General features: G+C 42.1%; 1 protein-coding gene and 1 long non-coding RNA gene across 4 annotated transcripts; one reads left to right on the plus strand and one right to left on the minus strand.

Annotated features, from left to right (window-relative positions):
• Positions 1-1,768: 1,768 nt before the first annotated feature.
• Positions 1,769-9,885, minus strand: LOC148126121 (uncharacterized). Its single transcript, XR_015742843.1, has 2 exons — positions 9,544-9,885; positions 1,769-2,170 (listed from the first exon to the last, which is right to left on the minus strand). It is a non-coding gene; the product is annotated as an uncharacterized LOC148126121 (long non-coding RNA).
• On the plus strand, positions 9,653-18,404 carry LOC113440709 (glutathione S-transferase 2-like). Of its 3 annotated transcripts, none has more exons than XM_026707291.2 (9): positions 9,653-10,347; positions 11,277-11,355; positions 13,238-13,297; positions 14,358-14,422; positions 15,102-15,183; positions 15,288-15,388; positions 15,641-15,736; positions 15,831-15,941; positions 18,170-18,404. In XM_026707291.2, the coding sequence occupies exons 1-9, from the start codon at positions 10,276-10,278 to the stop codon at positions 18,263-18,265; spliced, it is 762 nt and encodes a 253-aa protein (XP_026563076.2). In that variant the 5' UTR covers positions 9,653-10,275; the 3' UTR covers positions 18,266-18,404. The 3 variants fall into 3 exon arrangements, with proteins under 3 accessions (XP_026563076.2, XP_026563077.1, XP_087785832.1); XM_026707292.2 differs by having other exon boundaries at positions 9,675-9,921; XM_087929706.1 differs by having other exon boundaries at positions 10,131-10,268.

Raw genomic sequence — 18,404 nt, forward strand, 5'->3', positions numbered from 1 at the left:
TCTGGAGAACCGGTAGAAATTTTGAGTAGTTCAGAGAACCGGCAAATACCACCTCCGACTGGCCCCACCCCCATCTATTCTCTGCCTCCCGAGTCCCAGATGATTGGCTGGGTCTTCTTTGGTTGCCCTGCACTGGAAAGGAGGTTAATGGGGTTGGGAGGGAATGGGGATTTTACAGTATCCTTCTCCCAGTAGTGGGGAGGGAATGGGGATTTTACAGTATCCTTCCCCTGCCACGCCTACCAAGCCATGCCCACCAAGCCACGCCCACAGAAAATTTTTTGAATCCCACCACTGGAGACAAGGGAATACTAGGGCAGGTCTGAATCCTTCTTTCAAATAGATGTAAGTTGCAAGGTAATAGTGGTTGTCCAATCATTGGTCAGACTTCATGTCTACTGGTTTAGACCACTATTGTATAATGCAGTGTTTTTCAATCTTGTCCCCTTGAAGGATGGGTGAACTTCAACTCCTGCAATTCCTCAGGCAGCTTTGCTCTCTGGGAAATTCTGGGAGTTAAATCCACCCATCTTCAAGGGACCAAGTTTGAGAAACACTGGTCTAATATAATTGGGAGTGTCTCAAAGGTGCTTTTTCAAGAGGCAACTGGAAATTCTGGTTTTTCTTTGAAGACGTTTCGCTTCTTATCCAGGAAGCTTCTTTAGAGTCAAAGAAGCTTCTTGGATAAGAAGCAAAACACCAAGAGGCAAACATCACTTGCCTCTTGAAAAGGCACCTTTGGGCAACCATGACCTGGATGACTGAGACTCTCCATAGGTAATTGGCAGTGCCTCTCTAGGATTCCTGATTATGAACTACCTGACTTTGAATATCTCAGAATACAAATTAAAGACTGCATTCACACAAAGACTGAGCTCTGCTACTAATGAGAGATTTCCATGTACTTTATTGGGCAAGTAAGCCACTGTCTTGAAATTATTACGATAAACTCAACCTTATACTAATGCAACTTTCTTCATTTGCTATGTGATTATATCAAGAATCTGTGTAGCAGTTAGTATATTATATTATTATTTTGCAAACATGACCTTGGAGTTAAAGGGCTGGTGTTGAGTTCAAATCAATTGTGATATTGCAGATTCATGCAAGTTGCTTAGGGCTTATTCTTAATACTCCCATCTATAAAGGCAATACAGTATACAAATAGAGAAATATTTCACAAATTTTAAAAAAAATCATAAATAGTAAAAGGGAGACAGAAAGTTTTTTGGGGGGGGGAGGCAAAATACTGTACCAGTAATGACCAGAAGATGGAGTTACAGAGGTGATGAAATAAAATATTACAATTTGGAATAGAACACATATGATTTGCAGTTGAGTTTTGAAACAAAATGAAATATGAAAATTAAATCTAAAACTTCATGACCTATTCACAGGTATAGAATTTGACCTATAAGAAATTAGAAACATAAAATCATGATTCTCCTCCCAATCTGATTCTAATGAGAAAACATGTAATATTTTCAATGATTTTCAACATGTACCAGAAATGCTGGTAAAAATAGAAATTTTCAGGAAACAGTTGGTTGAATGAAAACAGATGCATTTTTAAAAGCAGTTTTTCAAAAACAGTTTTGCTCACTGATAATGTAAACTTAGAAGATTTTTAGGTGAGACACTAATGCATTTACAGGCTGGCACAACACATAGTTTAAAGAAATGTCATTTAACTCAATGTTGTATTGTGGCTTTGCACAACATAACCAGAAGAATAAAATAACCACTTGGAATAGATTCGCACAAGTCGTTAAATTAACATGTAAAGGAGTTGGGTAATTTATTATTCAAGAATGTTACGTAAACAGTGTTTATTTCTGTGCATAGACATGTAATAACATTCCCCTCTCCAAAGGATGCTGCCTTTTAATTTTTAAGGAGCTTCCATGGTCTCCCTTATTCATTTCTTTTCCCCTTCTAAGTGAGCATTGACATCTTGTAAAGATGCTAGAAGTAAGTTAAGAGACGGTGACTCAGATATCCCACTAAAAACTATCTAGTAAAGAATGGTGTCAGACCCTGCTGTGTCCTGGATCCAATTGGTTAATTCAAAGAAATTCAGCAAATGTCCGGATTAAATGGAAAGTGCTCCAAAGCAAAACAAGCAAAATCAGGCCATTTCTTTCACCACAGTCCAGTCCAATTTCTTTACCTGAAAAATGTATAATGTATAACCTGTCAATAACAAACAAACAAAAACATCCCAAACCGGAACTAGAATATTATTAGTAATGCAGAAGTTGAAAGGATTCAGGATGACAAGGAAACAGGATTGCGCCATACTTTGGAGTATGTGAGGAGTACAGCACCCACATCTTGAAGCCACAAAGATTTTGATTGGACATTGCACTAAAGTATGATTTATTAAATACTATCGGAATCAGTCACAAACCATGTTTATAAACTTCAGGGATTGGGATCACCCAATAAATTATCCCAATATTACCTAATTCATATATTGTCATAAGATTTCTTGACTATAGTTTGAGTGTTTTTTAGTGTAAATCCCAATATTACCTAATTCATATATTGTCATAAGATTTCTTGACTATAGTTTGAGTGTTTTTTAGTGTAAATAAAATAAATCAAAGTTTGCTGAATTTTCAAAACACGGTTGGCCATAAACAGTTTTATAAATCACAGTGGTTGTGTCCAGATCAGAGGTGGTATTCAGCAAGTTCTGACCAGTTATGGAGAACCGGTAGCAGAAATTTTGAGTAGTTCAGAGAACTGGCAAATACCACCTCTGACTGGAGACACTCCCCAACCCCCGACCCGTCACGCCCGGGAAAGAGCCCCCCCCCCCGCAGCCCGCCCCCCCCCCCCCCCCCCCCCCCCGGGGCGGGGGGGGGGGGGGGGGGGGGGGCGGCGGCCGCCCCGCCACCGAAGGGGCGCCCCCCCCCCCCCCCCCCCCCCCCCCCCCCCCCCCCCCCCCCCCCCCCCCCCCCCCCCCCCCCCCCCCCCCCCCCCCCCCCCCCCCCCCCCCCCCCCCCCCCCCCCCCCCCCCCCCCCCCCCCCCCCCCCCCCCCCCCCCCCCCCCCCCCCCCCCCCCCCCCCCCCCCCCCCCCCCCCCCCCCCCCCCCCCCCCCCCCCCCCCCCCCCCCCCCCCCCCCCCCCCCCCCCCCCCCCCCCCCCCCCGCCCCCCCCCCCCCCCCCCCCCCCCCCAACCCCCCCACAAAAACCCCCCCCCCCCCAAAACCCCCCCCAAAAACCCCCCCAAAAAAACAAAAAAAAAACAAAAAAAAACAAACCACCCCCACCCCCCCCCAAAAAAAAAAATCCCACACCCCCCTCACCCCCCTCCCCCACCCATTCATCTCGTCCCCCCCCCCCCTCTCCTTTTCCCCCCCCCCCCCCCCCCCCCCCCCCCCCTTTTCTGTCCCCCCCCCCAACCCCCCCCCCCCCCCCCTTTTTACAGTATCCTTCCCCTGCCATGCCCACCAAGCCACTCCCACATAATCGGTAGTAAAAAAAAAAAAAATGAATCCCACCACTGGTACAATATGATAGACAGCAAGCAAGCACATGTGTGACTGTGCAAACTGACCCAACTTCTAATGAACACTCAAAGCCTTGAGAGAATAATCTGAGATCTCTCTAAGCTACACAGAGGATTTGGCTAAGTCCTGCTGAATTTTGCGAGCCTTTTTTCATGCAGTAAGCTATTGCTGATTTAAATTCACTGTACCAGCTACCACTGTTGCCAGCTATTTCTATTTACGGTATATGTGGACCTTCGGGAAATTGAACCGCAACCAAACAGGATCCAGATCAAAGATAAAGATGATGGAAATGACAAGATTTGCTCTATTGGCTGCTACAGTACGCAAGACAGAATGGAAGTAAAATATGGGTAATTGCTGCCAAACTTTATTGGGTCAAGGGGATATACAACTGGGTATCTCCAACACTTCAGTGGCATTGAACTCCAAAGTTGTAGGTGACTATTTACCCTCCCCAGAGGATTCATGTTGATGTTAAACAGCACAGGAGATAAGGTGGAAGTTTGTAGGATACTATAAACCAGTGACTAGATTTCTAACAATACTTTTCCTACATTATTTTGTGTCCCCAAGATTTCCTCAGAATTGGAAAATAAAAAGAAATGTCCCAAGATATTTTTTTTCAATAGCTTTAGGTATTAAAGTTCATTGTTATCTCTGTTCTTTCAGTGCTCTTTCAGTCTCTGCCAGATATTATCTCCATGTGATACTTTTTGACCAAGAATGATTCAGTTAAATTCATTTTGGACTAGTAGTCTTTAGGCCCATTTTATACGTGAACCTGGAGCAAAAGAAGCAAAATCTTCAAGAACGCTTTACTCAGATATAAAATTTATGCTAAGAGTTATGGTTTAAGTTTCAACTGTTAAAGAGAGAAACAAATTTACTGATATATCCACTGGATCTGGTTTTCTTTTCAAGGAAAGCATTAAAGGATCACTGGGGTGTGTGTGTCATTTTGGTTACTTGATATTTTTGCAAAGAAAATGGACCTTGAAAATTCTGGACTGATGCAGTTAGATGCTTTTGCTTTCCACTAAGAATACAGACTCGGGATAGATTGATAATGGCTTACTTTTGTATTAATTTTAAAAGATTTTGTCATGAAAACACATTTGTAACAATTACTACTATTCTTTTTACTTTCCTTTAGAAAAAGCATTTGTTCTGAACAGATAATCTAAACGGTATTAGTATCAAGAGACTTGCTAAAGATGCACACAAACACAAAGAGGCTTATGTATGCACAAAGTTGCTTATCCCGGCATATATGTAGAGCAGATAGGTGCCAATTATGAGAATTTAAAAACTATTCTGCCTTTCCCTGTAATAGGGAAGAGGGAAACAAGTTTAGATAACATATCTAACTTGACTTTGGTGAGTAAAAGTATTGCAAAATGTGTCAGGTGTAATGGCAATATTGTAAATTGTTCATTATACTTCCATATTAGAAAGTTCTTTACTGTTGAATTTGTCTGCATGAAACTACAAAATTTACTAAAGTTCTGCTTTAGCCAGTGCTAATCAATAGGAATCTAGAGCAGGGGTCCCCAACCACCGGTCCCTGGACCAGTACCGGTCTATGGATCATTTTTTACCAGGCCGCAAAGCTTGTGCGCCGCCATCTTGTTTCGACGGCACTTCCGGGTTTTCGGTTGCTTCCGGGTTTTCAGTTGGAAAGTGCTTCCGGGTTTTCAGTTGGAAAGCGGCGTTTGGGTGCTCGCGCCTTAGTTTTGTCGAAGGGGGTGGTGGCTTCGAACGAAGAGCCGTCCCGATGGCGGTGGAGTCTTGCGTTACTCAGGTACCGGTCCGTGGAAGAATAAATAATCGTGAAACCGGTCCCCGGTTCAGAAAAGGTTGGGGGCCACTGATCTAGAGAGCCTCAGTAGCATAGTGGTTAGAGTGCTGTACTGCAGGCCATTTCTGCTGACTACCAGCTGCCTGCAATTTGGCACTTCTAATCCCACCAGACTCAAGGTTGACTCAGCCTTCCATCCTTCTGAGGTGGGTAAAATGAGGACCCAGATTGTTGGGGGCAATATGCTGACACTATAAAACTGCTTAGAGAGGGCTGTAAAGCACTGTAAAGCTATATATAAGCCTAAGTTCTATTGTTATTACTAACCTGCCTCCGGATTTCTTTCCAGATGCAAATTCGGAAGGGGAGGAGTCAGGAGAAGGGACCGCAGAGCTGCATGAGGTCTCAGATTGGGGTTCAGTGGGTGTGGGGCTGGATGAACAGCCACAGCCAGGTTGATCAGACAAGCGACAGGCTGAACCCAAGCGTGGTCCGTGGGAGTATATGGGAGCAGGACAGCACAGCGGGACAGAATAAGCATCATTATCTGTGAAACTGGTGCTTTGGCCAGTTTGTCATCAGTGAAGCTGGGTGAGCAGTAATGCATTCAAGGCAAGCTAGGAATAGTGTTCTAGAGCAGCCACTTTCAGCCTCAATGGCAATCTTGAACTCAGCATGGAAAACCAACTCCAACGGGACAATATTCATGCACTTCCCTGCACTTCCAAAGTTGCTATGGAGTCCAGGAGTTCACTATGGGACAGGAAAGTAATAGAGGGACAGGAAGAAGAGCAGCTACCAAGGCAATGGTCCGATAAAAGGGGCTCAATTCCAGGCCAAGCATGTAGTGTGAATAAAGACATCTCAGACAAGCCCCTCTCTAATTCAGGAGGGAGGGAGAAGCATATTCAGATTTGTGAGATTCTGCTACTATAACATTGCAATCAAAGTTGTTCTGACCTTTGGTAAAGAGCATTGACTTCCTAGACTGTCTACCTTGAAAACTGTCAAAATCTCAGAGCTGCATGCCCAAATAAGATTAAAAAAAAGGGGGGGTGGGGTTTGGCATTTTCTCAGACAATGGCTTTAGTGAGGAGAAGGCAGAAGAATGAAAGGGAGGTAGCAGTACAATCAGGTCTTGACAGGTCAACTTTAAGAATGATCTTTGTAATTGCATTTTGCTGAATCAAATCTATTTTTGCTGTTCTTGCAATCACATGTCCATCTTGCCTAACTTGCTCAGGTGCATTTGCATTTACCATTCATATCTCTGCTTACAGTTCCTAATTTTGATACAAATCAGTGGGCTAGTGTGAAAAGAAAAGGTGGGCTTGGACAGACAAAATGTGTGAATATTTTTGAGTTCAGTGTTGCCTTAAGATGAAAATGATTTCCTTTAAATGATTGCCCAGAAGCGGATACTAATTTTTGCAGAATATTGTTTTGCCACAGATAACAAAATGGCCAGGGTAGTCATGATGGAGAATCAGTTCACAGATTTCCAAATAGCCTTGCAAAGTTGTGCCACAGTCCAAATTTGGGGTTATATTTTCTGTCTCCCTTCCCTCCCTATCAAAATGGTATCAGACTGTAACAGATGATCTGAAGAATGGTTTGTGGTAGTTTTGGGGTGAGTGGGCAAATTGCATAATTAATCAACCCTCTATTTCTGGGGTAGGAAGGTGAAAGAAAATTTATCTGTTTAGATGTCTGTGGAGGCTCTCAGTCATCCAGGTCATAGTTGTCTCAGGTTATTAAGCAGAGGAAAGAGAGCAGGAAGGAAAACAAAAGAGGCCTAGAAATGGGAAGGTTAAGATTTCATAACAACTTTCTGGAAACCAGTCAGTATGTAAATTTCATTTTTTTTTAAACAGGAAAGAAACAGAAACCTGAATATTTGGATTTAAAGGCCAGGAAGTTCAAGTTATATTCTCAATTTTTGGAGAACAGATATGTGTGACCATTACAGAATCCATGACATCTGACACATTTTACAGTTCCATTTAAATATTTTTCCATTATTAGTTTCGCTTGTTTAATTCATTGCATAAGATTTCTTGGATCACCTCTAGTAAAAAAGAGTTTTTAAAATCATCAAAATACACACACACTGTCTGGATCCAACTGGAAGTTACATTTAACAACCATTTAACAACCATGTGCCTATCATATCTATATGAAAGAAATCAGTGAAAAGTAATTCAAGACATGATTAGAGAGTTATATTAATTCCAATTTTAATAAATTTCAGGGAAATTGGACCATATTTAAGGTTGGTTTTGACTCCAAGCTCTACTCTTTTCAGAATAACTCTTAACAAAACATTTCCTTCTTTCCCGCAAGACTCTAGTTCAGATTCTTACAGTGTGTAATGGTATTGCTAGTTAATAACAAAGCCTTCCCTTGGCTTTCTCTGGAGAGGCCTTAGAGAGAATATTTGCCTGAATAATTTCAGATTATTTCATAAAGACGGTTATCTTCTTGGAAAGGGCCAAGTGGGGCAACCAAAAAGAACAGAGGAGACCAGGCATCTTAGAACCTTTTGTTCTAAGCCAGTTGCATGCAGTGGTTAGGGTTAGGGTAGAAAGTGGGAGGCCACGATTCCTAGTCTCTCCTTAGACGTGAAAGCCAGCTGGGTGACATTGAGCCAGTCACCTCGATGTGTACCCCAATGTATGCTTCCCTCCATGTAGACCTGGAGTATCAGATTGGAAGTTTCATAAATCCCACCTCTTGGGATTCTTTATTGCAACATATTAGCATGAATAAAGTAAAGGAGTCCCAAGACATAATTACTACAATCAACCTTTCAAGCCCAGAAAAGTCAGGAAAAGCTAGTATTTTTGTGAAGATGAAGGAAAGAGAGAAGGATGTGTGTTCAGGACCTGAAAGAAGAGGATGTAAATGTCTTCTGTCTCTGACCAGCAAACAGGTGACAGTTCTTTCTGCTAATCTAGAGCAGCTCATCAGTTGATCACCTCCCCCCAAATGCCTGATGTCCAAGTAGACCCCAAGATTATATGACCCAGATGTTGGAAAAACATCTGAATATAGACCAAACAGCCCAGATGAATCTTGGATACATTTTTTAACCAGGATTTAGAACAGAATGTAGGCTGAAAGAGTTCAATACTGGATCCAACTGGAAGTTACATTCAACAACTTTTAACATTGTAGTGCCTCTCCTGTAGTCTTTTGGGATATTTCACATATCCCTCCTTGGAAAAAAAAATGCCGCTACTTGCATTCTTAACTAATTTATGATCCTGCATTGTGAATGGTCTAATCCTTACCCAGATCTCTTCCAGCCCTCCCTCCATCAAAGAGAAATGTTCAGAAGATAGGTCACAAAGGCATGGACAATTTTAATAATATTATTTCGATCCATGTGATTGACCATCTCACCCACCACTCTGGGTAGCTCATAATACCTTAAAAAAATTGTAACAATTTCAGCTGATAATGAGCAAGCACATTGTTTTACCATGCTTCAAGTGTTTGCCTTGTGCAAACCAAATCACCAATACTCTCTTGTAGTGGCGATGGGAGATGATTAAAAAAAAACAGGGACTGTATTCAGATACAGATACAGATAATCAGGGTTGGAAGGGGCCTTGTAGGTCATCTAGTCCACCCTCCCAAGCAGGAGATTCGCACAAGCTTTTCTCCTCCACCTCTCCCGCACTCCCGTCTGTACCTTATGATTCTTGACTCTTGATGAATGTACCTTTTCTTTTATGTACACTGAGTGCATTTGCACCAAGACAAATTCCTTGTGTGTCCAACCACACTTGGCCAATAAAGAATTCTATTCTATTCTATTCTATTCTATTCTATTCTATTCTATTCTATTCTATTCTATTCCATTCCATTCTATTCTTTTTCTATCGTTACAGCTCAAGTTATTTTTTTATAGGAATAATCGATTATTCAGGATAAATTCTATTCTATTCTATTCTATTTCTTTATTCTATTCTATTCTATTCTATTCTATTCTATTCTATTCTATTCTATTCTTTCTATTTTTCTTTTTTCGTTTACAGCTCAAGTTATTTTTTTACAGGAATAATCGATTATTCAGGATAATTCTATTCTATTCTATTCTATTCTATTCTATTCTATTCTATTCTATTCTTTTTCTTTCGTTTACAGCTCAAGTTATTTTTTTATAGGAATAATCGATTATTCAGGATAAATCCAAAGCTAAACATTTCGGAAACGAACCGTTAAGGCATCGAGGCGACCAGTCTCTTAAATCTGGACCGGGGGGCGGGGGGGAATCTCCTTTGGCTCAAACGAACTGCGTCGTCCGGCTGAAGAGACGGACTTGTTTGAAGCCGGTCGGCGGTGCGGAAGAGACATCGGGTTCGGCGAGTAAGGGGCGGAACAGGCAACCCGCGACCTGATTGTCGGCAGCTCGGGGCAGGGACTCGTCGCATCCTTCCTCATTGGGACATTCTTCCCCTTAAGTATAAAAGCAGCTCTCGGGATCTGCGGAAAGGGAGCGGGGTTTCTGCTTGCCACGCGAGACAGCAGCGAGCACGTCTGACAGCGCCGGCCAAGAAGATGGAAGTCACGCTGGGCTACTGGGATATCCGAGGGGTAAATAATCCGTGTGGAGCAAAAGGCCTCCAAACTTGGCAACTTTAAGGCTGGCGGACTTCAACTCCCAGAATTCTCCAGCCAGAAAAATTTGGGGACCCCCCCCCCACGAGGGAGGCGGGTGGCCAGCAGGACCGGACCTGGAGGAGACCTTTGAAAAGCCTTCCGGTCTCGGTGCCTTGCCCAGGACTCGGCGCTGTCTGCCTTCGGGTCCACCGACGGAGGCCGAGAGGCTGCGGGCGGGTGGGCGAAGCCGCGCGGGCAGAAGAAGCGTTTTCTGGACGGTTTCGGCCGTGCCTGAAAAGCAAAGCTGAGAGAGTTCCGCCGGCGGCGGCGGGTGTCCTGCGGTGAAGGATGGCGGGCACGCCGCTTCGGGTTAATTCAACAACCGGTGGTAGAAGGATGGGGGACCGTTGTGGTGTACAGGTAGTTCTCAACTTAAGGCCATTTGTTTAGTGACCCTTCAAAGTTACAAGGGCAGTGGGGGTGGGGAGTGACTTATGATCCTTTTTCACACTTAGGATGGTTGCAGCATCGTAAAATGGGGCAAAGTTCATTTCACAACTGTCTTGCTTAGCAATGGAAATTTTGGGCTCAGTTGTGGTCATAAGTCGAGGACTACCTGTAGTGATTCAGGGATCGGGGGCTAGAAATTAGGAGACCGAGAGTTCTAGTCCTGCCTTTGGCAGGGCTTCAGTCAACTGGGTGACTTTGGGCCAGCCACTTCTTTTCAGTCCTAGGAAGCAAGCAATGACAAACCACTTCTGAAATCTTGCCAAGAGAACTGCCAAGATTAACCCAGGCAGTCACCAGGAGTTAACACAAAACCCAAATCTCATGAGGGTAGCAACCAGAGGCAACCGCAAATATGAGGGCAGGAGGAATATCGGGAAACCTGCCTTGGGCAATCATTTGGCTTAGCTAAACCAGAGCAAATTGCTGCGATTAAAGGCTCCTGCCATCAGCTCCCAAACCAACCTACCTGTCTCTCTCTTCTGCTCATAGCTGTCAATTTAGGTGTCTCATGAATGTCCCAGGATAATGTTGCAGGATCCAATCTGAGTCGGTCACCAGGACCAGAGGTTTTGCCTTCCAAGCTTTTGGACTCGGCTCCAGCATGAGTCTGAAAGCTAGGAAGACAAAACTGCTGGTCCCATTGACAGACCCAGATTGGATCCTGCAATTTAGGTGTCTGTTGGAAACCTACCGGCAGCACAGTAGCAAAGCAACATATGCTCCTTCTCACTTGATACTGGAAACTAATCAAACAATTTCAATTTTTTATAAGGCTATCTTAGGGGCAATTATGAGTACCTATGGATTGTCTTACTCACCATGATATTCTTTTCCCACAGTTGGCTCACACCATTAGAATGCTCTTAGAGTATACCAAGACCCCCTATAAAGATAAATACTATGTTCTCGGTGGAAAAGGTAAGGAACTAAACAGAGGTCTTGAATTTCAAGAAGGCTTGTCTAACTTTCTGGGGGAAGGATGCTGGGCTTACCAGAGTATTTTCTGAACTGGCATGTTGGCTCTTTCCAGGCTTAGAAATGCTGAGCAAATATTGGATATGTCTGGACTTAGCAGATTTTAACTTAGCAAATTTTAACTGATTCAGCAAACAGCCAAAGAAATACACTTGTTAAGTATTAGAATTGCTGGAAGAAACAAAAGCTAGTTGGCATCCCTAACACAAGTAAACTTGCCAAAGATTTACAAGGGTCCTTTTTTCCACTGCTGATTTAGATACAAAAAATAAGCAATTATTATCTTAATTGTCTGTTAATCTGTTTGATTGTTCTTATGATCTTATTTCAGTTTTCCTTTGCTTTAAAGACCTGTGAAGGTTGTAAATGCAAGGACTGATTGCAAAGTTAAGTTTTCATCACTGTTATAACTGTGAACAGCTGCTAAATCCGGATTATCTGCATGTGTGAATGGAGATGTGTTTGGGGGTTCAAGGAGAGCTTACTCACTCTCCTCTGATCCCCATCTAGCCTGCCACCCAGCATTTCTGTCCTGCCTTTGCCCTTTCCCCATTAACATTTGTTTCCTGAGTTCTTTTCACCAATTCCTATACCAATTTTTCTCCAAGAAGCAGCTTGTACGGTAATCTACATTATACTCAAAATGATGATTGTGCCATCATCACAATTGCTGGCCTTAGTAGTTACATCCCACCATCTGGTGCAAGTATGCCAACTTGTAACCTGCATTTTTGTCATTGTCCCCTTTTCCCTGCTGCAACTTCTCAGGTCTTCAAGTTTTCAAGAAGGTGAGGGAGACTACAACGCACCAGTCTCCATGACACTTAGGAAAGAATATAAGGAAACTTTGTGCTTATTTGCCAGTTTCCCTGTATTTGCCAGTTTCAGTCATGTTCCACCTGACTCCAAATGAGAAAGTTGATTGTCCAGGATCAAGTCAGAGTTTCATTTCTACTGGACAGAAACTAGATAGTTATAGCACAACAGGTTGTTTTCTTCTTATGTGTGGCTACTGGTTTTCTATATACAGTTCTTACTGTATTTCTTACTTGGGAGTTTCAGGCTGTAGAAAACCAGCTTAGTGAAGCTTGAGTCCAAAGGCCGACCCAAATCGTTCTGGCTCATGACCTGATTGGTATCTATCTTCTGCTGATCGGTGACATATTGAAAGGAGATGGCAGCAACGCCAGAGAAAAAGCTTCTTGTAATGTCTTGTACACTCACTGATCAGGGTAATAATTAGACATGCTTTGGAAGAGATATTCTAGACACACAGCTAGGATTGTCAATGGGGCAGTAGAAATTTTGCAGGCATTTATTTTCTCTGCCAGTGGATGAAGTAGGTTCACTGATAAACTCAATACCCATTCATGATGGATCACTTTTCTTGCCCTCACCCACCAAGTTGGCCTAAGAAGGTGAAATGAATCCTATTAGGTTTTTAGTTTCAAGCAAAGTTGACAACTTGGGATATCATAATCACTTGCTTAGGTGTTATTTGTAAAGACATCTTCCTGGGAAAATGTATAAATAATAATGACCATTGTTGGGAGTAGTTGTGAGAGGGAGTTGCTTTATTTTTTATAAAAGATTTGTGTCCTGGACAAACAATGGGTGAAATCATAGTATTTAGAGGCATACAAAAAGTACATTTAGTGCCTGTACATTTTATATCCTTTATAAAAGGATCTCTATTCAATCTGTGCGAAATAGCATATATAATACAAATACATATAGATTGATAAGTATGCAATTGTATCTTAATGTACATATCTAAATGCCGATGACTGTTATTTAAATATAAACATAATGCATCTCACCCTAGTGCAAGACAATGAACTGAAATCAGAAAATACTTCAAAACAAGTTGGAAAACTTGGCATTGGTACGTATAGGATGGGAACAAAAATGTTTTTTTCTAACTATAGAATACAGAATAACAATGTTGGAAAGGACTTTGATAGTCTTCTAGTCCAACAAAGGTTCAGGCTTTTCTGTACCATTTCAGACAAATAGTTAACCAACCTCTTCTTAAAAACCTTCAGTGTTAGGAGTATTCACAACTTCTGGAGGCAACTTGCCCCACTGATAAATTGTTCTGTCAGGAAATATCTCCTTAGTTCTAGGTTGCTTCTCTCCTTGATTAGTTTCCATCCATTGCTTCTTGTCCTGCCTTCAGCTGCTTTGGAGAATATATTAACTCCCGCTTTTTTGTGGCAACCCCTTAAATATTGGAACACTGCTATCAAATAAAACAGGGAATCGTGTATAAACTGCAGTGTATGCCAGATGTAAAGGCAATGGGTCATTCATCATATTTCCATATTGGAAAGATCCTAATAGCTGAATTTGTCTGCCAGGCAATAGATCTATGCTTCATCCAGCTTTAATTAGTAGGGGTGGACAGGACCTAAGCCTCATCCGCTGTAAAACTAGGACTTCAAGTTTGTCAGCAAGGAAGCAATACTGTGTTCAAGGCAAGGCTCGGAATACTATTTCAGACTAGCCAGCTTCAGCCTTAAGCTCCGATTCAATAGAGGTGGGAAGCATTCCATCCCCAGCATGGAATGGAAAGACCAACTGCACTCAGGACAGGCCCTCTCTGCAGTTCCAAAGCTACTGGGATGTCCAGGAATTCAATGTGCTGGAATGGAAAGGTCTGTGCTGCATCCCCCCAAACGATGAACAATTGATTTTTGGCCTTTTTCTCACAGAATGGCTTTTGTGGAGAGGAGACAATATGAGAGATGTAACAGTGAAATCAGGACTTGACAAATCAACCTTAAATGAGAATGACCTTTGATGGGATCTGCCATAATTGCATTTTGCTGTAGGGATGTCAAAACCACATGTTGTATCTTTGCTGTTGTTGCAACCACAAAATCTCCATTTTGCCCAATCTGTTTAAATGGATATGCATTAATGATACATGTGTCTGCTTACAGTTCCTAATATGGATATGACTGACTGGACAAGTGTGAAGGAGAAGCTGGGCTTGGACTTCCCAAATGTATGTAGCAGTTGTGGAATAGGTAGTGGTACATTCCTGTGGGTTGAGGGAGGATGGTGGATCGAGTTGCTACCATTCTTGTTAACCTAGGTGAAAGCAATGAGGAAAGAGTCCTGAGATGTTTTAGAGGCAGTCATGGCAGACAAAATGTCTTGACTGAAGTCTGCTTGATTGCAACCCACAGTCTATATAATTGCATAGGGATAGTGGGACAAGAAAACGAATCAATGTGATTGACTATGGGACCCCAATCCCTAATATTGCACAGTTACAAACAAGCTAACAGGCTGAGACTCTTCAAAGCAAAATACCATAGAAATAGCTGGAAGTTTAAGTTTTATTCACATTCTTTTATTGAAAGGACTGGGAAAAAACTGAGAATGCTATATGCAAAAAGAATGGAGGCGTTGTCTCAGGGAAACAGAATGAATAAGAATGGGAGAAATAATTGGATATTTCGGTTTATTCTCTGCAGAACTCAAGTTACTATTCTGGCCACTGACAACTCCGTGTAAAAGTGTCATATCCTAAGCAATGTTTGGTCATAAAAACATGAATCCAAGCCACTCTCAGAAAATCCTCCTCTTGCTTCATTCCTAGAATTTAAGAATACATGTTTGGACAGTGTAATAATTCATAATATTTTGGCTTCTTTACTCTCCTCCTCCTTTCTTCTTAGCTCCCCTATCTTATTGATGGCGACATAAAGATTTCCCAAAGCAATGCCATCCTGCGATACATTGCCCGCAAGCACAACATGTGTAAGTGGTTCAAACTCCCCTTTGGTGTGGCTTTAAAAATGATTTCCTTCCAATAATTGCCCAGAAGCAGATTCTTACTTTTGTAGGACATTGTGTTGCCACAGGTGGTGAGACTGAAGAAGAAACAATCAAGATAGACATGCTTGAGAACCACCTCATGGACTTCCGTTTGGGCTTTGCAAAATTGTGTTACAGTCCAGATTTTGTGAGTGTTGTGCTTTCTGTCTTCCTTCAAAATAGTAAGATTGTAACAATTATCTGAAGATCAATTTGGGCTTGTTTTGGCGTGAGTGGATAGACTAATTTGATCCTCTATTCCTGGGTAGGAAGGAGAGAGAAAAGTTCTGCATTAGTTATCGAGCTGAGGGAAATTAAGAAAAAAGGGAAGTTGCTAAATTCAGAGTTTCACAACGATTTGGCTAGAAGCCAGCTTGCACATAATCATCTCTTTTTGCAGGAAAAACTAAAGCCTGACTATTTGGAATTACTACCTGGGAAACTCAAGCTGTTTTCTCAGTTCCTGGGGGACAGGCAGTGGTTTGTAGGAAGAAAGGTATTTATGCTCTAGGTTATTTACATTGAACCATGCTATTTGGCACATCGTATTTTTCCATTTAAAAATATTTTCCTGTTGTTAATTTTTCTAGCTCACCTACATAGATTTCATTGTTTATGATGCGTTAGATACACATCAAATGCTGGAACCAAAGTGCTTGGATCAGTTCCCAAACCTGAAGGAGTTCCTACATCGCTTTGAGGTGAAATGCATTCTGCCTTATACATGAATCTCTACAATAATTACTAAAGTTTGCAGTAGTAAAATGAATATGATTTTCATCCCAATAATGCCAAGGTGTGAATCTAATAGTGCTCCAAATGGCACATAAATCAGGATTTTTGCAGCAAAGTCAGCATGCAGCACTTTAACAGGAGAAACTGGGAATATTTATTGGGATCTACAGAAAAATGGAGCAACCTTCCAGCTCTCTAATTCCCATACTCAGTAACTGCTTTCTGACATTATGGAAATGTGACGTACAACATCAGCTTAAAAATCCTTGGTAGATAATTTATCCTATACAAAGTTGTTTCAAAGATTGCTACTTAATAGAATAATAGAGAATAACAGAAGTCTTTTAATCAGGGGTGGGATGCTACCAGTTCTGGCCTGTTCTAAAGAACCAGTAGCTCCGAAGAGCAGCAGACATCAAACCAGTTTTGTGTTTGCTGCTGTTTGGCCCACCCGCCTGCCTGGGCTCTTACCTGTCCTTTATTTCTTGCTTTTTCAACCTCAGCTGCTGTGTGCGGCACAGCTGAGGTTGAAAAAGCAGGAAAAAAGAGGCTTTTCAAACGCTGCGCACCTGCGTGCAGCGCTTTTCAGCTGTCCAGGCAGCACAGCATGAAGGTTTTTTTACACGCGCATGCAGTACGCATCGGTGCACGTGCCATTTCAAACAAATGATTGTCCAATCTAGTGGTGGGATTCAAATTTTTTTACTACCGGTTCTGTGGGCGTGGCTTGGTGGGTGTGGCAGGGGAAGGGTACTGTAAAATCTCCAGTCAGAGGTAGTATTTGTTGGTTCTCCGAACTACTCAAAATTTCCACTGCCGGCTCTCCAGAACTGGTCAGAACCTGCTGAATACCACCTCTGGTCCAATCTCTTCTTAAAAACTTCCAGTGTTGGAACATTCATAACTTCTGAAGGCAAGTTATGCCATTGATTAATTGTTCTGTCAGGAAATTTGCCTTGGTTCTAGGTTGGTTCTCTCCTTGATTAGTTTCCATCTATTGCTTCTTGTCCTGCCTTCAAGTGGTTTGGAGATTAGGTTGACCCCCCGCTTCTTCGTGGCAACCTATGAGATATTGGAAGACTGCTATCATGTCACCCCACCAGTCCTTCTTTTTATTAAACTAGACATTCCTAATTCCTGCAACCGTTCTTCATATGTTTTAGCCTCCAATCCCCTAATCGTCTTTGTTGCCCTTCTCTGCACTCTTTCTAGAGTCTCAACATCTTCTCCAACAATGCATTGGAAAACTGGGGCAAGAATATTGGAAGGCATTTCTGTTTCATTATTTAGCAAAATAAATTATTCAGAAGGTGTGAGGCAAATGAATAAATGTGCTGAACACTTCCTCTTTTTATACTGAAAGGTGCATGTAAATAGAACTCTTGTTTTTCTGCTTCATTTTGGTTCGGTTCTGATGACATTTTTGTAAGTTATATTAAAAAGTATTGAAAACTTTGCCAGCTTTAATTTCTTCTGCAAAGGGTCAGCTCCTGCAGAATCAGTAACAGAACCAACAGTTTCCAAGATCTTCACAGGAGTTCATAACTTCACTGAGGTTCTTAAGGTCTCGGCAGGTAACAGCATCTGGTCACTCTCACCTGGACTCAGGAGCTAAGCTGAAGTAGGACTCTGGGTGGGGGATCTCCAGCCAGCTTCAGGGAATCTCAAGGCTGTAGGTTAAACAGGGAAGTGAAAACACTCCAAAGAAGGCATTGAAAAACATTTTTTTGCTGTTGCTAAGAAAAGGGCGTGATTGTGTGACAGTCAAACTTGATTCAACTTTTACTTTTAGAGGTTGTCCCAAAAGTGCTTTTTCAAGAGGCAATGGGACTTTCTATTTTTTCCTTGAAGATGTTTCACTTCTCAAAAAGATTTGACATACCATAATGCAGGTGGTCCCCAACCATGGCTGGCTGAGGAATTCTGGGAGTTGAAGTCCACAAGTCACAAAAGTTGCCAAGATTGGAGACAACCTACCATAATAGATGAAATAGTGGCAAAGGACCTGATCAACTTTGTGTGTTCTAAAGTTATATTTCCCATATTGCAAACACATGGCCAACAGAAAGCAATAGCAATATAACTTTTCAAACACTAAACAGAAATGTGTGATTTTCTTCTGGCTTAGGCTATTGTACTGTGTAATGACAAGACAAGGCAATGACAAATATCCTTCTTTTGGCTTTCTTGGTAGGCCTTGGAGATGATTGCTTCCTACCTGAAATCAAGCCGCTGCATCAGAAGTCCCATCTTTTGGAGTTGTGCCACGTGGGGCAACAAAAAAATCTAGAAGAGACCACAAGTTTCAGGAGGATAACAACTGGAATTGCCGTATGAATGAGGGACCTTCATGAGTCCTCCATATTTCCAAACTTGATGATGACTCTAAGGCATCTGTTCACCTAATAAAGAATATTTTTAAAAAAGTC

This window comes from Pseudonaja textilis, chromosome 3, assembly GCF_049901715.1.
Source record: "Pseudonaja textilis isolate UNSWEBS1 chromosome 3, rPseTex1.2, whole genome shotgun sequence".
In the NCBI taxonomy this organism is placed as follows: Eukaryota; Metazoa; Chordata; class Lepidosauria; order Squamata; family Elapidae; genus Pseudonaja; species Pseudonaja textilis.

Coding starts and splice junctions, on each gene's coding strand:
- LOC113440709 (XM_026707291.2), top strand. CDS start 10,276: ATGGCGGGCACGCCGCTTCGGGTTAATTCAACAACCGGTGGTAGAAGG. Junction 11,356..13,237: donor CTATGTTCTCGGTGGAAAAG/GTAAGGAACTAA, acceptor ATCTCACCCTAG/TGCAAGACAATGAACTGAAA. Junction 15,942..18,169: donor AGTTCCTACATCGCTTTGAG/GTGAAATGCATT, acceptor CTTTCTTGGTAG/GCCTTGGAGATGATTGCTTC.